A 25,492-nucleotide genomic window follows, 5' to 3' on the forward strand; every position below is an offset into this window, starting at 1 on the left:
TAAATACCTCTAGAAATGAAGGCAGATTTGTACAACTTTAGAATTGATGTAGAAAAACAATAAATTACACTGCCTCTAGTCCTTGTTTACAGCTTTCTTCAAGTTTAGGAATGTTTTCTCAAAGTTTATTCAGAATTGAGTCACGATAAACTGTCTTTTTTATCAGGAGGAATATTTATTTCATTCCTGCAGTAAATCGGTATTATGGCTCTCGCATGTGTGATTCCTCTTAATAAATGAAACTTAATCTTTCAGGGCAGTGTGTTTATTACACTCTAAAAACATGAAAACTTTAAAGAGCTGCAGGCTTTCCTAATGCATTCTTTCCAAAAAATACATAGAATGTCTGCTAAATGCTGTGTGTAACAGAAAGAAAACAGGTTGACTGGTCATTACGTAACTCAGTTAGTTTAGACTTTGGATTTGACTGAAATTGAAGAGTCTCATCCATTCCTGCCCTTGACCATCTGTTTGACTGTAAGCAAATCTTTTAATTTGCTTCCGTTTGCCTTTTAACTTACACCAGCTGCAACAGGGCTTGCAGGTGATTGTTAATCATGGCATTTTCAATACTGAGTTCAGGATTTATTATTAACTGTTTTATCTTTTTATCATCTTTGACTTCTGGTTATGCTCATGTACAGACAGTGTATTTGCTGGTAGAAATTATGCTTTTCTAGTGTCGTAATATAGTGAAAGGAAAAATCCTATTTTATGAATAAGCAGAAATGATTTTGATGAGAAATGCTGGAAAAAGCTAAGCAGGTAATTTGTAAGGTGGGTAATTCTATTCCTTCACATACTGTAGGATAAACAGAATCCTGCTTTACAGAGTGACAGGGCGAGGTGAAATCGCTTTAAACTTGAAGACGGTAGATTTAGACTATATATGAGGAAGAAATTCTTTCCTGAGAGGGTGCTGAGACACTGGAACAGGTTGTTCAGTGATGTTGTGGATGCCCCCTCCCTGGAAGCATTCAAGGCCAGGCTGGATGGGGCTTTGAGCAACCTGGTCTAGAGGGAGTTGTCCCTGCCTATAGCAGGGGGGTTAGAACTAGATGATCTTAATGGTCCCTTCCAACCCAAACCAGTCTATAATTCTATGATTCCATGATTTATTAAAGCTTTCTTCTTACCAATGTGGTTAGTACATATTCTGTGACTTTCCTTTTATGTTTTTCTTGCATTCTTAAGTAGGAAGATAGTGACCTAAGCAACACTCAGGATAATTAAACCTTTTTATTTGATTTTTGCTGTAAGGCTGCACAGAACTTATCCACAGCAAATGAGATACTTTGTTTTACCCTTAAAATCTTCTATCATACCCATCTCCAGATCATCTTTCCAATGCAAAGTATCATTCTTTAGTGAAAAATATTGAAACAAAACTTAAAATTCTCCACTCCCCGCCCCCCGACCCCCACTGAATAGCTAGACCAGAGAACACTCTTCAAAAGAAATGTTAATGACCGCAAAAGCTGCTTTGAGTTTTGATCTACAACTCAACAGCACCAGTTCTCCCAGAGCTAGATAGACTTTGTCTCACTTTCTATGTTATTTAAACTCAGAATCTCACTCTTTTATTTGTTTATTTTGTTTTATTTGAAACTTGCATATTGAGTCTTTAATGAGCCAAAGTCAGCAAGGGACAGCTAGAACAATTGAATATATCCTAGAATCTGCCTGAAAGTAGAACTCCTTGGAGACAAGGAATTGCATGGCACCATCCATCCATCCCCATACCGCCTGCTGTACACAGAGGGGAATTCTACTGCAGTCACTGCAGGATTAAGAGATCAAAAATCAATAGCTTGTGCTGATGAAAGTCAAGACCAAATTTCTCTGTCTCGTCCAAATAATTTCACTGAAACTTTTCCTAAATAAATTGATCAAAGCCATATATTTGTTTTCCTTCTGCTTCTCTATCTGGGCTTTTGAAAATGTTGATTAACAGAAATTTTCATAAAAACTCTAGACCTTTGTACCTGTAGCAGCAGAAAATAATATCCAATTGCAGTTTCTTTCCCTGTCTTGTCATAGGACAGCATACAAAAAACCCTTCCCCACATGAGATTAGCCTCTGGAAAGGGACAGCAAGACGAAGGCATGCAGTACTCCCTGTACCAGCACTACTCACCCAGCAGCCTGCTGTAGCCCTGTGACTCCTCTCTCCATACTGAGCTCCCTTTCATATACCCCATGTTGCATACCCAAAGCAGCACTGCTGGGCATTTCTAATTTTCATTCAAAGCCCTGTTAGTCTGAAAAAACATAATGCCTGCTGTCTGCCTGGAGGTGGGTGAGGTGCACACTGCCGTTTGGTTTGTGCCTTTTGCCCGATTTTTTTGTTGTGTTGTTATTGTTTCATCAACCTTTGTTTGTCCTTCTGTGATACCCCTTCTGGTATCAGAATGAACTCTCCAAGTCATCTTCATCATTAATCTGTAGAAGATTTAATGGAATGTGCAGTTTTCATCTTTAACTAAAATAGTACTTCTATTTGTTTTCTCTGCTTTGATTTCTGTATCATATGGAGCAGGCCATGCTCCTGCTGTGTTGCGAGTGTGATCCAGTTTCTGTTAGCTGAGAAATAATACTCAAAAAGTAGTTAAGTTGAACAAATTGGGAAAGTCCTACTTGTTGCGTGTGGAGCATTTTTTTTTCCCCTGAAGAAGTGCATGTACTGTGACAAGACTGAGTATGGAACCATCTGTGGCTAGTTTCAGATATGATGTGTGACCTTTAACCATGGGAGGACAGCTGTTATTTTGAGATTGCCCATGCTGAAAATGCTAATATAGTCATTCTGCAGTTTTGATTTACTGATGATAGTATTTTAAAAAGAAATCTGCTGATTTCTGTGAATATTGAGGGATGTTACTTTGAAAGACAAAATAGTCCAGTCTCATAACTAGGTGGAACTTCCTGCAGCCAGCTGAAGATAAGGGATGATAAGAAAAATATCATATTATATATATATTATATAGTGCTGTTATTCAATGCAGCTTACCTAGAAGTGTTTGGCAGAAAGTTTTATGTCTTTATAACTGAGACTTAGAGAAGTAAAAAAATGAAACATCTTACCTGGCTTTGTTTTATTTATACTGAAAGCAAAATGGAGATCCTGTAAGTATTCCTGAATATACGGAAAGGAGAAGCAAGACTGTTGTTTAATTTCTGCTTTTTAAATTCATCATCATAGTTATGATGTAACTTATATTTATGTATATTATACATAATTGTGTATAGTAATTATCCAAACTTTAATAAGCATTAGTGTCATCAGGTTCCTCAGTTTTAAATTGGATAGAGCTACATGTCTAAGATTTGGCAGCTGCTGGTGGTGATCTCTACATGTGACTGCAGATTACATACAGAAATCTGGTGAGGGATCATATGGGCTCAGTTCCCATTCCACTCAAATTAAATAATTCCTTGGGAAACTGCCAAGGCATATGGATGTGATGATCAGTTAGGCTCTTCATGATTCTATCTTCTGTATTCCTTTATGTTTATCATTCTTTCTATGATGCAGCACTGAGCAGTACCCACAGGATTTTCTCCCATGGCAATAAGTTTCCCCTCAGGATACCTCAGCACATGAAATATTTCCAGTCTCAACTGAGATGCTCATGGTAGTAGAGGTGCTGCAGCATGTACTCAGCTGAGGGATCCCTCCATGTCATCGATCCAGTGAGGTGACGGAGGACAATGGAGGGCTTGGGGCTGTTTAGGACAACTGATGTCTTTTATTTTGTTTTCCTCTTGGCTTTCTTGAGACCGCAAGCAGACTTGTAGTCTACTGCTACTTAGTGAAGCAGAGCACTAGAGCAGAGTCTGAAGGCTTCACAAAGTGAATATTGTCCTTTGGAGTAACATCTGAAAATGACTAGACACTTGGGTGGACTACCTCGCCAACAAACTCATGTCTTTCCTACAAGACTGTGGGAAATCTCTCTTGTTTCTAGTAAGTGTTGCTGATTGTTGATGATTAATAGCATCCTTGTTTTTTGTTTTTTGGTTTTTTTTTCCCCCCACAATACTGGGAATGTTTCAGAGGGAGTTTTGGTATTAAAATGGAGACAGCCTTTTTCATCCATTCCTAGGAAGTGGTCTACTATGCCCCATACAGCACACTGGACCTCCTTGCTAGAATTACTCTGTCTTTGTGATTACTCTTGTAACCAAGAGGATTTTAGTCTACTTAGAAACAACTTATTTTAAACTAAATAAATGCCTGGTACAGTTACCTTATTATATTGCTGTTCTGTGCCATTTACTATAATTGGAAGCACTGAAAGAGGCAGAAAGTTTGCGTTTCACATTGGCATAGCATTACTGTTTGCTACTGAAGGCCAAAAGCAGCACCTTTGATAGTTTGGGACATGTTTGTCTGAAATTTGATTATAGTTATTATGCAGTAGTTTTAAGAAAATTTCTCATTTTGAGTTATTCAAATCTCAGAAGTCTGACAAAAATGAGAGGCAACTCTATTTTCTGGAGGTCCACTGTGAGCTGACAATGTACTGTTTCCAGAGATTATTGGTATACAGTCTAGCAGCCTTCACTGAAGAGAGAAACAAAACAAAACAAACAAACAAAAAACACTAAACACATGCACATAGAACAAAAACATATTAAGTCTAAGAATATAAAACACTGAGTTCTGTCTGTACAAGCTTTTTTGGCTTGAGTCTGAACTATTAAATATGGTTCACAATCTTCATGATCAAGATCCAAATTTATCTTTCAAATGTAAATTGGGCACGATAGAACCAAAGATTTATGTACCTCCTTAACCTCATGTTCACCTTGTCTGATTTATGTATCTCCTCAAGATCATGAATTGTCTTCTACATTTAACTTGTTATATTATTGTACTTCTGTATCTCTAGTCCCTTGTACTTAATGTCAGATTTTCCAGCAAACTCAGAACTGACCCTTCTTTGCCTTCACTGAAGTCAGTTATGAAGATTTTGCTGACTTTATGAAGAGGATTTTACAGTGTGATAGTGGGAGGCTGGACTGCATGTCCTCAGGAAATCTATTTCAGCCTTCTGATCCTGATTTGAGTAGGAAGACCAGTGTGGACCCTTTTGCAAATCCGTTCTTAAAACCTTGCCTACCCAAACAAGAACATCTGGAAGAAAGAAGCTCTCTTTATTGGACATCTATAATTTTGCAATAAAAGTTACAGGGCTGGCTGGATTCAGTGTTTTGTAATTATCCAATCAAAGCAATTGCCAAAATGTGGTTTAGAAGGACACAGCCTAACCTATATATGTCATGAATGTGTTCCAGTCCATCAGGTGTATTATGCATTTTTAGTAAGGAATGCCAGGCTGATGCTGTGTGCCCTGTGAGAACAGCTTCTAGAGCAGCTTCTAGAAGTTTAGGTCAGCTATAGAAAGTACTGTTTTGCCTACATAATGGTGTGGATGCACATGGCTTCTGGGCATTGCTGTATCTGCAGCTGGGTGGGAGAAAGGGAAGAAGGAAACAACCAATGGGTAAAATCTTTTCTTTCAATAAATATCTGCCTGCTGTGGGCCATGCTCTGACATCAAAACAAGCCTTAGTGTTTCTGCATTTATCTGCATTTTGGGTCAGCTGGGCAGAATAATGGAAAGAGAAAGCACTAGAAGTCATCAGTATAAATCTGGTATGAAAATATGAATGCTCCCTCCAGGAGTGAAAATGCAAAGGAACAGAAAACCCACATGGATAGGTTGAAAGGACCCCCCATGGGATTCAGGGTGAAGAATAAGCAAAGGAAATGATATTTTAGGTATGAATTATGGAACTGTTGGTTCTTGCATCGTGAATGGTCACTGTTCTGAGCTTCAGCATGGGCTGGAAAGCAGCCATTGTGCATTTATGTGTTATTCACTTTGCTCTACCCCACATGAAGGGATAAAATAAAAAAGTCTTTTAACATAGTGGTCTTTAATCTTTAATGAAATGAACCAAAAGAATCATAACTTTTGCATCTGTGTGGTAAATGAGCTGAAGCAACAGGACAAGAACTGCTTGCCAAGAATAGCAAGGCAGCAGCTGACTAAGCTCTGTCCCCATCCTACAATTACGCAGGAAGGGTAACACCAATTTCCTGTTTAGGACTCAGCTGTACACATTAGGGCCATTTTGTTTTTAAAACATATTGATCTGTAGGAAGGAACTAAAATAATCAGTGGCACGTCCTTTTCTGAGCTTTCTTTTATTTTTTATCTGTGTATACAGAGTTGATAGCCTGTAGTTATTATCACTGTATGAGAAAATGTTCATGGGATTTTATTTTTATTTTAAACTAATTGTGAGAAGAATATGATGAATTTGACAGAATTTGTTGAATTAATCTGTATTGGCACACAAGTATATGTACATGTAGATAAATACAGGCAACACACATCTCTGTTTCAGCTATTAACATGAGACAATATGTACATCCAGATCATGTATTTGTTGAAGTCCATGTGATGATTTTCCTCATCCCAAAGTAAACAGCTAGATCAGGATAGAGATTCTGCATCCTAAAACTGTCTGTTCCTCCTGATAATAAAAGGAGTCTTGTGTGATTAATTCAGATGTAGACACTTACCCTGTCTGTGACTAGGGCTGGGGTGAAGCGTACCTTAGCACAGCAGCCCGTCACATATAGAGATTTCTATTTCTGTCTGGAAGTGCTTGGTCATATGTAGGATGCTTACTTGCCTTCAAAGGAGTTTATTGCTGTGCCTGCTCAGGCACTTGTGTGAAAGTATTAGGATCCACATCCTTTAATGTAAGTAGGCCTGTGAGTTTTGATGCATGAGACCTGGACAGAGCTGCTCTCAATTTCCTCTTTCATAAATGAATACTTTTGTAAATTTAGCTGTGCATGACCTCTGCAGGTAGGACTGATCCCCCCAGCCAATCTAAGCCTTTGAATGTTGTATTTAATTTATTCTGAGTTGATGTAAAGGAAGGTGAAAACCTCTCGTTGGATAACTGTTTAGTGCTTTTACCTCTATATGATATTCCTCTGGTGGTTTTGTTGTTGTCGTTTGTTTATTTCTTTGTTGTTGTTCTGTGCATGTTTGTTTGTTCTACTGTTTCTCTACTATTTTAAATGATTCATTTTACAGAGTATTTGGATACATGGCAACCCTTAAATGTGTCCTCTGTTCTCGTGGATTCAACCATCTCAAACTTTGAAGCTGTGCATGTTAGCAGGGAAATATCCAATGGCTTTGCCAATGCCAAAGACTATTGTCTATCTGGTAAGAAATGTTTCAGAGTACGTTGGCTTATGAGAATGAAACGTCAGGAATGGTTCCTTCCCTACCCCCACATCCAATATAGATATGCTTATTTACATATTTTTGAAAATCTGTTCTTCAGGCATTTAGAGAATACAGTAGCAAATAATGGAAGGCACACTGTAATTATTTTCTAAAGAGCAGTTAAGAGGTGCACTTGTGTAACTGGATCCATATGTAAGACATGGTAGAACTACCTGCCATTACCTAAAGTAACAGGCAGCTGCAGTGTGTATGGGCAGGTTACCTGTGAGTGGGATGCAGCATGAGTTGGGCTGTAGTAACAAAGAAGGGAATTCGTCTGATCAGGAGTCTGACCTGGGGACTGTATGAATTCAGTTGAGGTCCTCAGTGATTTGTTAGAAGATTTATTTCTCTTAAAATCTGTGAGAGCAGTTCTCTTGCTGTAATGCTCCATTTTAAGGCTGATATAACCTTTGTCTAATTCATAGACCACTTGCGAAATACAGGGACATTTTATTCCAATTACTCTGCCTTAGAACTAAGTAATCTTGTTGTTTGACCTGCTGTGAAGCATTTCTTTTAAGCATCTCATAACAATTTAATACAAAACACTTCACATTTGATTTGTTCTTTTTCTTCATGTTTCACCTCACAGCATGTTCAAGAAACCAGTCGTGTGCAGTAGTTACACTGGAAATCCAAGCTTCAGCAATAAGATGCCTTCTTTACCCTGATACACAGATATGCTCACATGGCCTGGAAGGGCACAGCTGTAAGGTTCTACTCAAAGAGCCTGCTACCTACATCTACAGGAGACAAGGTGAGAGCTGTAAGGTTATGAAGGAACTCAACTGTGGTGGCCTGGGTGCAATTCTCGCTTATGAGAGAGTGAGGAAATAGTTGATACAAGCATTATGGAAGTTTTCTAGATAGGTGTCCATTATTATTTTAGTGGAATTAAGACCGAGTAGTATGGGAAAATTTCCCCTAAATATTTTTGTATATATTAAAAAAAAACCTACACATGCAAAATCATAACATTAACTGCTGAAGGAGATAAAATAATGGAAGTCTGGCCTATAAAATAAGTTCTGGAAAGTACAGAATGGTACAACAACGAACAAACAAATGAACAAAAAAACAATAACAAAAGTCCAGCTCCTTCCTCTTAATCTGCAGACATTATTTCTTTCTTCTTCCTTCTAAATTCTGTGAATAGCACAAAGAATGGTGAAACCCCATTATCAATCAGAAGAATTAGAATTAGAATTTGGTTCCCGCCTATGGTATAGCTTGTTTTAAGAGTGGAATAATACTTAATATCTCTTAGTTCTGTTTGTATAAAAAAAGTACTTAAGGTTATTGGAAGAATTTTCTTTTGTATATGTGGCCAATAGTCCAGGCAATCTTTATATTAAAACAAAAGAAAACAAAACTGTAACGTATTGAGGAACATTTCAAAATTTTCTGCAATCAAAAAATAAGGAGATTGAGATGTAAATCTGTCCTGGTAGCAGCCTAAACCAATGAGATGTGGTGTTATCTTTCTTATTTCTGACGTGCTATGAGTATTTAAAGGTTTAATATCTTGGTTTTTAGAGTTGGGAGAGGAGGAGAATCTGAAAATCTTTTTGTAAAAATTCTCAAGTATACATGTTAATGCAATGTCTAAATGGAAAGAAATGTTTGAGAAAGGGTTTTGAGAGCACATTAGATAAATGTCTGTACCTATTAGCTAACATCTTGCACAACATGACGTACTTCAAGTGGAGAAACAACATAATTTTATCCATGTCCCATTTATGGAAGTAGATTACACACTTAATCCCACTTGCCTGAATTTCAAATGGATAATTTTCATTTCTGAAATGGTGCCATTTTTAAAGAGCAAATTATTTTTTGTTTCTCTCTACCCCATTAGATTCAATACTGCCTACTTCTGAATCAGATTTAGCCCCATCTGTCTACATTCAATCCCATGGTGATTTGATCGGCAAATCCAAGGCAGTACGGATTGGCTCAGAGTGGAAAAATATCAGCCAGTTCCTTGGGATTCCCTACGCTGCACCTCCTCTTGCAGAGAGGCGATTTAATCCTCCAGAACCATTTGCCTGGGAGAAAACCTGGAATGCTACTGTGGCTCGGTAAGGAATACCTGTGATCATCCACAGAAGCACTTGTTTCACCCACATGTATGAGAATAGCTATGGCCAAATTATTCACATCTTTTCTTGCAAAGGAGCCCATAGCATACATATGGACTTATGCTTGGGACTTCGTTTAGTAAAAAGAATAATTTCTCCATCTATTTGTGAATGCATGCAAGCAGCTCAAGGAGAAAGGCAGCTTTAGGTACACTGACCTGAATTAACTCCACATATAATGTCTACCATCAATCCATTTTAATTCTAAGCATTTACAGTATTTACAGAAAAACATTTTGGTCCTGTGAAGCCACAAACCTGTGGAGTACTGAATCAAACAAGGGCCGTTTTAATGCTGGTTTAACCAGAAGCTAACCAACCAAGTTTTATCTAGGTCAAGACTCAACTGGCCTTTATCATACAAAAACTCTTAAAAGGAAAATATTTGTTAAATTTCTTGGTCATAGTACTGAAGCACTATGCATTTTAGGTAATGTATTAATAGGATTCAAAAGATAGGAATTGTGTTAGCAAATGGGTTAAATTCTCCCACAGTCCCTGTATCTAATGTTCCTTTGTGGGTAGCCCTACCTCTTTGGTGCTGTGTAGACACCACTGCTCTGCTGATTTACAGAGTTTAGGTTGGAGGTACTCTACAGATATAAGCTTTATGTGCATGTCTGTGTTTCATTTAGACCTATGACATGACTCCGAGCTTTTTATTTAGGAGATCAAAATGACAAGTTTTGAACGTGTATTTCTTAATGAAAGAAAGCAAGGTTTGGGTGACGCTACTAGAAGTGTATGTGCTGTGGAATGTATGAGTACTGTGGATTTTTTTAAAAAACAAAATAAAGCAGCAAATAGAAATTCAGCAAATAGAAATGCAACAGTAAATGGAAACATGTTTCTTTCTCATAGTGCATCTAATAGCAAAATACAGAGCATATGAAGTGAAGGGCTGAGAGGAAAAAAATGTTAAAATCAAGAAACACAAAACTGAAGATGCAAAACAGTAAAAAGGAGAGAAGCTGGTTGAAAGATTCCATAGACCTTTATAGGGATTTCCAGAAGTCAGGGCTGAGAGGTGAGGTTTAGTGTCTTGAGTGCTTCCAAGGCAGCTAATATTAACCTAAGATCTACTGAGATCCTGAGTTATTCTACCCTGAGGCTATAGATTTAGAGACATGTCAGCTGTGTGGAAGCTATTTGACCCCTCCATTACTCAGGATTTGTCACCAGAAGTTTCTAGGACAGCCTATGATTAACTGAGTGAAGAGGTATGACATTGTGAGAGTTTGAAGTGCATTTGTCCTTTGTTGGTCTCATCAGGTTGCACCTGAATTGTGGGGGTGTTAACAGCATAACCACATGTGGCACTGAGCCTTATCTACGCACATTGGAGGGATCTGGCGAGACATGACCTTTTGTTTCTTCACATGCACAGTGATGTTAGATTAGCATACACACCATCAGCTCTTGGTGTATGCAGAAACACTGTGGTGTCTGCTAGGACTTGAGTAAGACTCAGCTACCTGCATGGTCTCCCATTGATGACAATGTCTAGTGTTGCAATGGCAAGAAGTTTAGGGACCTTAGTTAATCTGCTCCTATCTGTTGAATTCTCAGTGCCAGTGAAACATTTGGCATCTATCTTCTGTTACTCATTTAAGTTCAAAAACATTTTTTGAGCTTAGCTCTGTGGAGGTACATTGGAGAATCAGAAACACCTCAACCTCTGTGTGTATAAAAAGTGATGACAAGTATATTTCTTAGTATATTGGTATAGTACAATATTTTTATCCAAGAAATTCAGATTAGACCAATTCCATTAATGAAAAAAAGATAAATATTTATAGAATCATGGAATCACTATGGTTGGAAAAGAAACTCTAAGACCATCTAGTCCAACCATCAACCCATCACCACCATGCCCACTAAATCATATCCCTAAACTGCTCTTCTTGAGAAGATTTTTTTCCTAACATCAACATGGATCTGAACAAAGACTTCTGGCCAAAAAATAAAATAAAATAAAATAAAATAAAATAACAATATCCAGCTGTTGGAGGAGCTGTGGACTTGCCTCAGCAGATGGCAGCCTTTCCTCAGAGTCAGTCCTGGAATAAGGAGATCCTGGGAGATGGAAGAGCTGGAGCACTTCATGAGATACCACAAAAAAAGTACAAAGCAGTGCAGCCATCTTTTTAAAATGGTGCTGGTTTTCTCAGGGAAGAATTAGAGTTGTGAAAATACAAAATATTTGGGGTTTTTTTTGCATTTGTATGAGTGCATACAACCCACCTATTTCTTACTGAGGTGTAGAAGGGTTTCATGTTAAATGTGATTGAGATCCACAGAATTAAAGATTTTATAAAGTCAAAAAGGTTATCAAAATATGAAGAAATAGCAGTGGTGGAAAAAAAAGAGTACAAGTTTTCATTGCAATTTTCTCGATTTCCATAGGTCAACTTGTTGGCAGCCAGGAGACAGAGAGACCCCATCATACTCTGTCAGTGAAGACTGCTTATATCTGAATGTCTTTGTTCCTGTCACCACAGTAAGTAGGAGAGGAGCAGAATTTTTTGTAGCGAAGCATTGTCTCTTTTCAAAGCACTTCTAATTGGTGCAAATTACTGTTTTCCATGTAGTGTTCACAAAGGCCTGCAAGGTTAAATTAAGCACACTGTTGTTTTTCCTGGTGCAAACTTAGTCCCTGCAGGCTTTGTTGGGTAACTTGGAGGGTAGAAAATTAAAAGGCTGGACATGAAAGAGACAAAAAGAGAAACAGAACACAAGAGGAAGGTGGAATCAAAGGAGGAGAGGCTGGGGACAGAAATGGTAATGTCCCTGAAGTGATACGGTGAGTCCAGTAGACCAAATAACAGTCCTTGCCAGCAGTTGTGTGGCAGAGCACAGTGACTGCTCCCCTGTTGACCTCCACGGAGGCAGAGTTGAGGAATGAGGGTAGCAAGCAATGCTAAATTTGTGCCCTGCCAACACTGCATTAAAATAGGGCTTTCAAAGATGACTGAGCCAGTGGTGCAACCTGAGAAAATGTCACGTGAAAACTCCTGAATTTCTTACTGTAATCAGATATAAAGCCATGCTGAGATAGTTGGCCAATCCCCTGGGAGCTGGGGAGGAAGACACTGGATAACATGCCAGTGTCATTGATGAGTGGACACAGAATAAAGGAACAGGGCTTTTATTTCCACCATTATTTTCAGAAGGTGACACCAAATGATGTCTCTGTCACACTGCATGACTGGAAAAAGCTGGCCTGGCTACCTCAGAGCTACCTCTGGCAGCAAAGCACACAGCCCCATGCAGGGCCCTTTTAATCACTAGGAAGGCTAACACTTTTCCCCTTGCAGTCCCAGACTGTCATTTTGTGTTGAGTACAGGCATCACTTATTAAAAACATCAGGTTGCTCTCCCAGGCAGTTTGCCATCTCCGTTTAATTGTTGCTTTCAAGACAGCTCATTTGAAAGCACTGCATTTTCTACCATCTGATAGAATAAACAGGATTTTCTTTTCTTCTTAGTAGCACTGTACTTAATCCCTCGTCTTTTGGTACAGGTATGAGTTAGAAGCATGCCTGGTCAAGTCACTATGTCATATGTGCCAGCCTAAGAGAACCAAAACTTCTGTTTTTGCATAAGTATCTGGGAGCAGAAGGCATGGCATTTTCCTGTTTCTTCTTGAGACGAGTTCTATTTTTCACTCGCATACTGAGAGCTATAGTTTTACACTTTTTTTTCCCATGGAAAGTTAAACTAGCTAAGTAAATTTGAAACGTAGACTCCTCTGGAGAGCAGAAAATGCAGAGGTTGTTCAGTAGCATTTTAAGCCCGATCTAGAGCATCATCTGGGCACTACTCCCTGCCACCAAAGGACTCATAGTGTCAAGCACTGAAAAAGACGAATGATATCACCTCATTTTGCTTCCACAGCTACGAGTACTGCATAACCCTCCAAATAAAGCTGGCACTCCTGAGGTACTTTTCTGCCTCTAACCATCACCACCTGATGGATTACTTGCATCAGCTTGACTTACAGAGGCTTCAAATGCAAGATTAAGGCTTGAAAGTCTCCACTAAATAAGAGCAGAAAACATAACCTCTCCCTTTTTGCTGTGACCTGCACATTATTCCCATTCTTATTGCATCTTAGAATCATATGATCATAAAATCATAGAATGGCTTGGATTGGAAGGGACCACAAGGATCATCACGTTCTCACCCCCTTGCTACAGCAGGGTCACCAACCTACAGACCTGGTACTGGACCAGGTTGCCCAGGTCCCCATCCAATGTAGTCTTGAACACCTTCTGGGATGGAGCATCCACAGCCTCTCTGAGCAGCCTGTTCCAGCACTTCACCACTCTCTCTGTAAAGAACTTCCCCCGACATCATCTCTTGTGTGCTTAATTCCTTATAAAGTGATCCTGTAGTGTTAAAAGCACTGTAGGTTGCCTGTTTCAAATCTATCCCTGCCTTAATTATCACTAATTAAGTGCTCTGTAGAGGGTTGAAGAATCACAGAATTGTAGAATCATTAAGATTGGAAAAGAGTTCTAAGATCATCAGGTCCAAAAGCCAACCCACCACCACCATGCCCACCAAACCATGTCAGTTAGTGTCATACCTACACATTTCTTGAACACCTTTGGAGACAGTGACTTCACTATCTCCCTGGACAGCCTGTTCCAATGCCTCACCAGTCCTTCTGAGATGAAAATTTTCCTAATATTCAACCTGAACATCCCCTGGTCCAACTTGAGGACTCTCATCCTATCACTAGTCACATGGGAAAAGAGGCCTACTCCAAAGATGGTTCTGAATATCAGACTTCCAGCTGACTGGTAGCCTCTGTCTCCTCTGGGGCCTGGGGGACCCTGCATGCATGAGACCACAGCGGAGCTGCTGATTTCCCCAGAAGAAATCCCTTGCTAGCTAAGCTGTCTGGAGACATCTGGCTATGTCTCAGCTGGAAGTCTTCGTACAGATTTTACAACAACAAAGTTAATTTGTCTGCATTCAAGGCCAGGTTGGATGAAGCCCTGGGCAGCCTGATCTGAGGGGGTGGCAAGCAGCCCACAGCAGGGGGTTGGCTTCAAGATCCCTTCCAACTGAAACCTTTCTGTGATTTTGTGATGGTGGTGTAGAAGCTGCAGCTGATACCAGAAGGCTTTAGTCAAAGGCTTGTGTTTCTTCTACTTTTGACAGCTCTTGAACCTCATGGATTTTACTGCAGTGGTTGCTTAAATTTGCCTGAGAACATGGAGAAAATCTACTTCTTTTTACATAAAATATCCAGCAGCTGATGTATAGTAAAACAAATTGGCTAGTAAATACATACAGAGAGAGATAATACAAAATGTCTCATTTTGTGAGCCATAGTTCAATTACAGCCTGCAAATAATTGTGCTGTTCTCTTAAAATGGCTAACAAGAAATAGGAAGGCAGTTATGGTAAACAGGCTTCATCTAAACTGCCCAAATCCATGAACTCTGAGACTGCAATCCCTTGGGATTAAAGCTCAGGTTATATTTCATGAAAACATACCTTTAAGTAGAAGAGGTATCTGTCATTGCTCAATGCAGACTAAAAAGAATTCTACATCCAGACACTGGGTACAGCCCTAGTGCTACATTTTCCCCTAAATTGCTCCATATGTGTTGCATCACACTTGGTTTTACCCTTTTTGTCTCCTATCTTCAGCTTCCTATCTTTTTATCCCAACAGCATTGAGTAATGTACTGTAGTATATGCCTTAGAGGGTAGGTGGAGGTCAGAGGGTTATGTCCCACTGTGGACATGTGGGAAATGGCTATTTCCAACCTTGAGTTTAATTGCGGTGAGCTGGGGACTAAGCAGGCTCAGCATCACGTTTCCTTTGGTCTTAGCTGGTATGGTTCAACACAGTTGTATTTTAGAATGAATTTTCATGGGAAAACAAGTTCTTTCCTCTTTGCTTTCCCTCATCTTTCTGTCCATGCTTTGTGCTGTGCAGAAATGGGAACCAGCGGCAAGGGACAGTGAGTTAAGTTATTTTTCCTCAGAATCAGAAGTTCCTTAAAGCTGCATGTTTCAGTTCATGCACTTTCTGGGTTTTCCTTGGTAACCTTATGGTGATCATAAGAAGCCTCCAAAATAACTAAGAGAGGGAGAGACATGACATAGTGGTGCCCTATCAGTGCACGTATTTCTGACCAGAAAGTAGGATGTGTGCGTGTTTGTGTATGTGCAACACACTACTGAGCAGAAGAGCCTCTTTTTGTATGGTCCCAAGGAGAGTGACAGAGATTGAGCACACTAAATGTAAAAATGAGGTTGCATTCTAAGATAAACCTTCCTAGCCTGGGAGCAGGCTACATTGCTCTTTGCAGGGGGGATAAAGAACAACACACACACTAAACACTGTGTTTCACTGGATGCTCTTAAATGATGTGAAGTTCCTTATGGACAGTTTAGGCCTAGTCTTGTAAACAGAGGTCCTGTCATTATGCTCACTGTTAAAGGGCTATGATCAGCTTAGATAATTTTAATTGGGAAGATTGTATTCTCATCGGTGAGTTGGCTACAGGAATACTAACTGAGTTGTTTGTCACTGCAGGTCAAAAACATGTCAGTGTTGCTGTTCTTCCACAGTGGAGGGAGTGGCAGTACTGAGGCAGGAAAGACGATCATAGATGGCTCATACCTCGCTGCAGTCAGTAACACAATTGTTGTAACAGCAGACTACAGGGTTGGTGTTTTTGGCTTCCTTAGTGTTGGTAAGTTGTGGTTTTCTAGAATCAATGTAACCATAGGCTTAATTGCATTTTGTAACAGTTATGCTTGAAAACAAACAAAAATGTTAGTTAGGACTTCTTAGAAGTCTGTATCTTTGCCTGTATTATGGAGGAGTGGAAATGGCCAAGAAATAACTGCAAGTGGAGTTCTGGTTCTCTCTTCCTGGTGGACAATCCTTGTTCTCTCCAGTGGACACATTAGAAGCTGTATATCCTTTAGGAGTTTATTTTTTTCCATACTTGCAAATGCTAGACCAATACAGTTTGCTACATGACTCTTTTGAATATTCATTGTTGGCAACACTGTGAATTTTGCCTAATTTGGGATTACTGCTGCAGATTTTTGCCATTGTTTTCTTTTTGTCTGCTTTTGTTTAAAACTCACTCTCAGCAAAGACTATCCTTTAACTAGAGAGTTCACACCACAGTCTCCTTGCTTATTTTTAGATATAGAGTTGGTGATAGGTGTATCTGGGGAAAGAATCACTGTTTTCATCACTGCAGGCCGGATGTTTATGAAAGTGATACTGTGGCTGCATTCTGGCTAGAGTCAAACAAAGTGTGGATACATGTTGAGCAAGCTTCCATTACGCAGCACTGCTCACGCATTACCCACTAACCTTCAGCCCTGTGAATTCACCTAGGTTTCTTGCTAAGTAGAAACTGCTGTCTGGACTGAATACTACATAGCAGTGTTTATATTAAAGCCGATAGCTGAGGAATCAGCATGGATTTTCTAACCTCTTTTTCATGTGGATAGTTCCTCTTGCTGAAAGTCTTGGATGAATCCTGATCCACTGGAAGTTGTCCATCATTTTCAAAGAGGAAACATACTCTCTGGATAATGCTCTTAGGATTTTGGGGGCATTAGGAGCAAGGTTGTTAGAAGGACATTCACAAAAGTTCACTTTTTAAGCAATATCATTTTCATTGTCCAACTAAGCAAAGTGCAGTATCCTTTCCTGTTGACTCGCCGTGAATTGCAAAACTGGAAATGAAGGAGTCAAACTGAGATCTCTGGGGAGGAAGAAGAGAGAGAAAAACAATAGATTTCCTTTTTGTTGTTGTTGCTGTTAGTTCTGCTGTTGATTTGGTATCCTACTGAAAGAGCTTTTGCAGGGAGTTAAAACTCGTACTTCTGAATACACTGAAAGTTTAATTTGATTTGCTGTCCACCACTAATGCTATAAATCTGACACATTCTCACTAGTGACCTCATCTCTGGTTTTGCACCCAGAAATGTTAATTGCCAGTGATTTAGATGGCAAGGGAATAAGGAAGATGGTCATGTCTTTTAGGCCTGATTCTTCTAAAAGAGCCCAGGAAGTTATATGAAACAGCATCTTCATTTTTAAATTTAGCACCATTGTTTTTCTCTGCTTTAGTAATAACAGAAATGCATATGTTTGACATTGTCTGCTTCCTCCTGAACACCAGTTTCTTTTCATTCTCCTGTAGTTACAAAAGTGTAATCTTCTTTTTGTAAAAATACTGCTCATGAAATTTTTACAATAGGCTATGACTCAAGGAGTGAAAAAGATTCACTCAGGAAGTCAAAGGATACATTTATTTTAGTCTAAGTGCTGTGGATGCCAGTGTATGCCCCAGTTCCCCAGCATGGTATGTTTCACAACCTGGTTGTGGCTTTTGCCAGAGCAGAAGGAACTGGTTGTATTTCCCTCCTTGGTTTTCCGCTTTAACATACTGGTAGCAAAGCGCGTTGTGTGTCTGTAACATTTACAAGGATTTCACTTCCTCCAGGGAGCTCTCAGGATGCATGCAGCAAGCTCTTAAAATTAGGTTTCTTACAACAGTTCAGGGAGGATTTATTGCCGTTGCTTCACTCTAGTGGCTTGACCTGATCAACTGAAGCTATGGCTATAGGCAGAAGTTTGTAATTTCCAGAGCCATATATTTAGTTAATCGCTGTACTTCTGAAAGGAGAATTACAGTGATGACTGTTGTGATGTGGGTATCTTTATGATCAGCAAGGCTATCAGTAATCTGGCCTCCACTACATTCTGTTCTGCTACTTAAATCAGCTGTGATATCTCAGTAATTCATTACGGAAGGCATGCAGATATCTACTACACAATGTATGCATTCAATTGCTCTTTGCCTGAGACAGATCCACAAAGTGACAGTTTTTTATTCCACTGCCTGTTTCCAAGTTTACTCTTTAAAAGTGGACTATTTGATCTTGGCAGTGGAATAAACGGATAGTTTCAGCTATGTTTCTATTCCTGGCTTTTCTTCCTTCTGCTGAATTTTTTTCTAGTTTTGAATGTGAGGAATTTTAAATCATTAAAAATAAATGGCTCATTGTGAATTAAAATGAAGGAGATAGTGAATGAATAATCATTTTTCTTTCTCCTTCTTGGAGACTGTGAAGGAGTTATTTATTTTTGCTTTTGTTGATATAAACCTAAGCTTGCCTTGGGATTTGCATCATTAGATGTTTTCAGTGCTATTTTCCTAGTAATTGAAAGATTGGGTTTGTGTGGAAGATAAAGTTTTTCCAATGGTGATACCTAAACATTGGGAATACATGATTATTTTTTCATTTATTTTCATGGAAACAAAATCATTAATACTTCTAATTCATATCTCTATCAGTTATACATCAGTCAATCTCAAAGTATTTATATGAAAATATTATAAATCAGAAAATATTACCCTTAAGTGTGGTTGAAGAAATCAAAGATGATGTGACATATATAATTGGTTAGACAGGGAAGGTGTAAAATGGATATAGGAGGCAGAAAGATGCAGTGAGGTATGCTCCAGATAAATACTCAAACACTGATTTTTTGCTTGATTTTAATTCATTTTAAGTTCAAGCTACTTAGAGTGTCATAGTTTCAACCTCAACCTGGATTCATGTCTCCTACTATCAGGCATCTAAATCATAGACTAAATCATCACAGAATCATAGAATCATTTGAGTTGGAAGGGACCTTCCAGTTGCTTTATTTATTTCCCACAACAGGCTCTGCTGAGGCAAGTGGAAATGCTGGCCTTTTGGATCAGCTGGCAGCTCTGAAGTGGGTGCAGCAGAACATTGGTAGCTTTGGCGGAGATCCGAGCATGGTGTCTGTAGGAGCTGACCGTGGTGGTGCAGACATCGCTAGCATTCACCTGCTCACAGAAACAATCAATATGGGTCTCTTCAGGAGGATGTTATTGATGGTAAGTCACATTCCTGCTGCTTCATATTCATTTTGAAACAATATTGTGATACGTGTGTGGGTGCTGGTTTTATTTCATCCATATCTTTTGCAGTACGAATATAACTGTTATTGCTGTAGTTATTTTTCTTCTCACCTGTGATTGCTATCTCCAGGAGTTAGGTGTTTCACAAGGATGTACAAGAGATGCAATTTGGTGATTGATTTAGTCATACTAAGAATCTTTTTCTCGTCACTGTGTTTTTTTGTGTTATATAAATAGTTTTGTTTCATAACTTATAAGGACAACAGGTTAGTTTCCATTCCATAAATACAGTTATTGATCAGCAGTTTTTAGACTCTAGAAATGATGAGCCAAACATCCGCATGTTTGAAGAATCCAGTCTTTATCTGATCTCGTGACAGATGAACGATTTCATTTAAAAGAAAATAAAGTTTCAGAGCCTCTGAAATCTGTTTGCTTGTCAGCTTGGATTTTTTTGCTGTCACCTTAGGTGTTCTCTATTTTTACTGCCCTTCCTATGCTGAATTGCAGGACTTGAGGCCAGCTTTGTCAGCCTCAATACTACCACTGATCTTCACAGCCTCAAAGAAGAGTACTGTGCTGTGAAATGAGGCTTAATCTTCAGTGGACTTTTACATACTTGGAAATGTGAGCTGAGTAACTTAGTCCAGGAAACCTGGAGCCCAATTTATTAAAAACTTGCCTTGAAAATAATGAAGTTTCTATTCGTTACTTGATTTCTCTTCATTTTTGCCAGGAAGTATAACTTGCTTTTTGAATCCCCGTATCTCAGTAAGACCATTTTAATTGTATAACTCTAGCAGAGAAGACAAGGGAAATTGTTGAAAGTTACTGTTCACTAGTTGTATTTTTTTATGACAATCTCAGATAATTCCTAACACAATTCACAGATTTTTACTCATCTTTTGACATAGCAGGTAATTTGACAGTAGAGTCCTCTTCTCTCACAATACAGTTTCATCCTACTCATTCTCTGAAGTCAAACACCCTTTTCTGAAACAGGATAGGATGTGGCCCTGTTGAGAACTGTAACAGAATACAGTGCAATTTACCAGTTGAGCAACTGATGAAAGGGAAGTGAAAGTGCGTCGTTGCTTATCACTGTTGCTGGAGTCTGGTTCCACACTGCATCTTTTTGGTCTGTTAAAAAATAAGTATTGAACTGCTCCTTTCTCTATAGTAGGATATTGAAAAGTGGAAAACTGTGGCAAATGCAGTGAGCAGCAGATGTGTCTACTCTTCCCACTGATTTAATGTCTGTAACAGCAATTTTCTTCTCAAGACTGTGAAGACCTCACTTTTGCCTCAGCAAAAGCAGGATTATTCATTTATTTCAAAATAATATTATGAAATAATCCATACAGTGCCATGGTGGACTTAATTTTAATTTTAAATTTAATTTTAAAAATAACACTTTTGATTTCTTCAGCTTCCTCAGATATACCTCCTGTAAAGGAATGTGTCTTGTTTTTTTCTCCAAGGTGACAACATTTTCTAATTTACTTGTAAAAAAGGAGTTGCACACAGACAGTGAACCACGAAACTGATTATATATAACAGAAATAGATTTTCAGAGGGAAATCACATTAAGCGATATTATTTTTCTATGGGTGTTAACTTTTTGTTCCTTTATAGGTCGTCGTCTTGTATAAAAAAAATCAGATACTAGATACTCTGTCTTAGTAGGCAGAGAGATTTTGCTTAGGAAGCTTTGCCTGAAAGGAGAGATGCACCTCAAATGGCGAAATGCTTTTGAGTTTCCTCTATCTGTCCTGTAATATGTTTTGTTTTGAAGCAATTTGAAAGCAGACTGTCTAAAATCAGTGCAAAACTGTCAAGGTGACTCTTTTTTATAACTTATTTCATCTTTCACTGGTATGATATTAAAAATGTATATTAAATCTTAATGATTAGAGTCTCATTTTAAATCAAATTAAGTGCATTACCACTTTTTGACTTCATCTTTTGATTAGTTGATTTATATACCAGTGCAACTTTATGTAAGAAGAGGCCTGTTGACTTACTGTAGGTCTTATGCATTTGGAAGCATATGTCTTGTCTGAAAATAGGGTGAAGATGCCTGATCCCTCAAAGATCCATCTACTACCAGGCTCCTGTTAACAGTTTATAGTCTTTTCCATTCACGTATTCTCAATTCATAGCTTCTGTCACCTTCTCATTATATGTGTCATTTAAACCCAGCAGTTTCCCATTCCACATGCTATATTTAATCATGTTATTTATAGATAAGTTAATGTGTGGCTAGGGCAGAAGGCCTGTAATCTGCCTGTAACCCCAGTATCATGATTGGTGGCATTTAGAAACAAACCATAAGTGTGTCAGGATTGTGCTAGGTGACATTAGTTCTTCCGAGAGTAAGGGAGTAGAGAAACTTAAGAGTGCCTTCCATTTCTTTTTAGTTATTTCTTAGTACACAGATGACTCACCTGCTAGGAAAATTCATCCAAGTTCCATCCTTCCTACAACTTTACTCATGTAAAGTTGTATTCCTCAAACCATAGTCTGTAGAGGGAGGTAACCAACGTGTACTGTCCTAGCAGCCTGGAGATTGCTTTTTCTCCAACACTGTCTGTACTGTACAATGTGATTGTATAAATGGTCATCATGGAGAAATTGCAAATGTACAGCTAGACATATATCTAGGTTGTGTGTGTAACACCAAGGATTACACAATTAATCTACTTATTTCTGGCCAGAAAATCTAGTTTATATCGATGGAGTGCTGTGTCTAGTTTGGGGCCCACAGTACCAGAGAGCTACTGGAGAGAGTTCAGTGAAGGGCCACAAAAATGATTAGGGGACTGGAGCATCTCTGCCAAGACAAGAGGCAATGGGCATGAACTGGAGTACAGGAGGCTCCTTCTGAACACAAGGGAGTACTTCTGTGCTGTCAGCAGCTGAGCCCTGCACATGTTGCCCAGAAGTTGTGGGGTCTCCTCCTTGGAGATCTCCAAAAGCTGCCTGGATGTGGTCCTGGGCCCCCTGTTCTGGGTGTCCCTACTGGGGCAGGATTGGGCCAGATGGACCCAGAGGTCCCTGCCAGCCTCAGCCATTCTGCGAGTTTGTGTGCCTGTCCTCATCAGAGCATGTCTTATCCCCTTTCTACAGAGTGAAGACTGAAGTGTTTTCCAGGTGCCCAGTTGCATGGACTCTTGGATTTTTTGTTGTGCTGTGTCAAAGATAACATCTAGACATACCATTGTAAGACCGGGTGCTTGTAATAGTTGTTTACCTGCTTTTCAATCTTTTAAAGCAATACACAGTAACTCCTGGGTGTTATTTTAATAGATGCAAGTAATGACTTAGAAATCTGTAATGCTCTCCATGTACATTTCACTGGTTACAATACAGTTGCCACAGTAACAAAGTAATGATCAGTAACAGTAATGATTAGATTATATAAACGTCTAGAGTACCTGAGCTCATTTTGCTTTTTGATCAAAGCTTTTACTCAAGGATTTTTAAGCCAAACTACATTCACCCTTAAAGTTCTGAAGTATGTTTAAACTATTTTGTTCTCTGACTTTCTCTTGCTCTCTTTCTAGTGCAAATGATCTACTATAAGATCTGTGGAATGCACGGATTTGTGCCAAGAGATATTTACAGAGGAAATGCATATAACCTCAGTTCCCTCTGTCTCTAAACTCAAATCTTCACCCCACCTTCCCCACCGCCCCCCTCCCCTCACCCTCCCCCCCCCAAAAAAAAGAAAAAAAGAGTACAGCAGCACATTGGATTGAAAACATGCCCACTCAAGTACAAAAATTGCAGCATCTTATGTCCCCAGATGTGACTACATGATTTACACAGTAAACACAAGTCAAGTTCCAAGGACCGTGCAATCTGATTGGATCATAGAGTGGCTTAAGTTGGAAGGGACCTCAAAGATCACCCAGTTCCAACTTCCTGCTGTTGGCAGGGTTGCCACCCACCAGCTCAGGCTGCCCAGTGCTCCACTCAACCTGGCCTTGAGCACCTCCAGGGATGGGGCATCCACAGCTTCTCTGGGCAGCCTGTGCCAGGGCCTCACCACCCTTGGAATAAAGAATTTCTTCCTAATATCTAAACTAAATCTACCATCTTTTATTTTAAAGTCATTCCCCCTTGATCTGTCACTATCAGACTTCTTTTTATTTTGGCAAGGGTACATATACACTGAAAAATTCTCTTGTCTGTGATATTTAAAACAACCCAGTTATTTTAAGAAATTTTTAAGCAATTTGACATAATACTTCAGACAAGACGTTCAGAAAACTTCAACATCCACTGTTTCTGATTTGTTCTATTAGTTTAATTATTAAAAAGCTGATATTAATATAAATATTATACATAAATATGGCGTGCCTTCAGGAGATGAAGTTCAAGTTCTGTCCTCTACTCAAAAGTCACTCCTTTGCAAGCCTACCTTTGCAGTTAGGCATTATATTACAATATTTTACTTTTCATTTTAAAAAACAACCAACGAAACTTTGTTCTCTGATGAATATCCACTGGATTAAGAGCAGTTAAGTTCTGCTTTTGGATATGCCTGTTCTTCCATCTCAGGCCTTAGCAAGAACTTCTCAGTGAGTTAAGCCTGGTCTTCATTTTGTGATCTTTCAGTGACACAACAGGCCATCACACCCATATGAATTAAAAGCCATGTGAAAAGTCAATAATAACATTTTTTTTTTTTCCCCCAAAGGTAGAAATGACAGATGTGTACAGTCAATATAACGAGGTGTCTCTTGAATGCCAATTACTTGATATTTTCTTGGGGACTTTCCAAATCACTGTTAATGATGAGTATGTATGGAGAAGAAAAAAGGCTCTTTCTCTCAGAGTAGGTAGATTCTGTAAACATGATTTTCACCCTTGTAGAGAGTACTAGACTAAGACTATAATTTACAGTCTCAAGCTGTAGTTAGTCTTTTCGTATCCAGTCACCTTTGTACAATGGTGGGCATCATTCTTACTGAAGAATCCTCTGCCTCACTTGATTCTTGGCTTAGAGTGTCTCAGTTTATCTTGCTGGTGAACAGTTTCTAATCTCAGGTGCACATAGCACAATTCCAGTATATGGCATGAGATAGTACCCTTACAAAGGTCTCTGGTTAACCTTCAGATGAGGAAATGCAGAAGCACAGTCAGAGTTTGATCACCAGCTGGTGTGCATTATCTCTCAGTTGTTGAAGTACTGCAGGACCAGGGGATGCTCTTTTATTTTTTTCTAAGTGCTCAACTTCCATTTTCTCCCTTGTAGTCTCAGGGTCAGTCCTCATAATATGTAGGTGGCAATTGAAGGGTACTCTTCTGCTTGCTCCCTGTGTATATAAGAGACTGTGCTTTCTTCTTTCTGGCACTTACAAATGAAGAGTTGTCATCCCCTGTCAAGGAGAGGTAGGAAGCAATGCTTTCCCTCAGGCCATAGCTGAGACAGGAATCATCTATTGCTGCCAGCGTGCTTTCCGTATCTCCAGTCATCTCCAGCCTTTAAAAGAATGAAGTGTTGTTACCATTCCAGCTACTTAAACTGAGTCTACTATTAACAGTTATTAAGACAATGTTAATTTTGTTTCACAAAAAAATTCCGATCTTATAAATCACCACACGTTTCTGTCTCGTAGTGATTTTCCAGAACAGTACAACAGTAGTATCTTTTTTTGAGCATTTTAAAAGGAAATAACATCTCTATACATTCTCTCCTTCTTATCTGTAGGAAAAAAGTGGACTTCAATACAGCACAAAATGATCTTGTATTTGTAAGCAAATGAAAGTACTTTGTGAAAGAAGGGTAATAGAGGAAAGTTTATCCCTGGGAAATGTTTTGTTTATGAAGGTGGTTGCTTCACCAGCTTCTGAAAACCCACCTACTTTCTCTAGGTGCAGTCAAGCCATTAAAAATCTTACGGACCTTCAGATGGACTATATATTGCATGAGAGGAAACAGGAAAGATTTAAGCTGGGACAACATGTCCACTGCACTTGTGTACATTGCTCTGTGGGTGGCTGCCATGAACAGCGTATAACCATTTCTGATTACAGGGACTTGTATGCTACTAGTAGTGGGCCT

General features: G+C 39.0%; 2 protein-coding genes across 9 annotated transcripts in view; one reads left to right on the forward strand and one right to left on the reverse strand.

Moving 5' to 3' along the window:
• Positions 1-25,492, forward strand: part of TG (thyroglobulin) — a 140,352-nt gene that overhangs the window by 57,375 nt on the left and 57,485 nt on the right. For 2 of the 3 annotated variants that reach the window (XR_005850750.2, NM_001389477.2), the window contains exons 36-41: positions 7,125-7,259; positions 7,918-8,082; positions 9,184-9,406; positions 11,873-11,966; positions 16,029-16,188; positions 19,196-19,395. Coding sequence is in view for 2 of the 3 variants with exons in the window: in NM_001389477.2 (NP_001376406.2) it covers positions 7,125-7,259; positions 7,918-8,082; positions 9,184-9,406; positions 11,873-11,966; positions 16,029-16,188; positions 19,196-19,395 (977 nt within the window). In the remaining variant the exon portion in view is untranslated. Of the gene's footprint in view, positions 1-7,124; positions 7,260-7,917; positions 8,083-9,183; positions 9,407-11,872; positions 11,967-16,028; positions 16,189-19,195; positions 19,396-19,929; positions 20,113-25,492 lie in introns of those variants that run through there. The other variant, XM_040673446.1, reaches the window with a different exon arrangement.
• Positions 22,708-25,492, reverse strand: part of SLA (Src like adaptor) — a 39,641-nt gene continuing 36,856 nt past the window's right edge. For 5 of the 6 annotated variants that reach the window (XM_040674660.2, XM_025147006.3, XM_015283079.4 and 2 more), the window contains one exon: positions 23,710-24,910. In XM_040674660.2, the coding sequence (XP_040530594.1) occupies positions 24,691-24,910 (220 nt within the window). In that variant the 3' untranslated portion in view covers positions 23,710-24,690. Of the gene's footprint in view, positions 24,911-25,492 lie in introns of all 6 variants that reach the window. The other variant, NM_204391.2, reaches the window with a different exon arrangement.

This window comes from Gallus gallus, chromosome 2 (assembly GCF_016699485.2).
Source record: "Gallus gallus isolate bGalGal1 chromosome 2, bGalGal1.mat.broiler.GRCg7b, whole genome shotgun sequence".
Taxonomy (NCBI): Eukaryota; Metazoa; Chordata; class Aves; order Galliformes; family Phasianidae; genus Gallus; species Gallus gallus.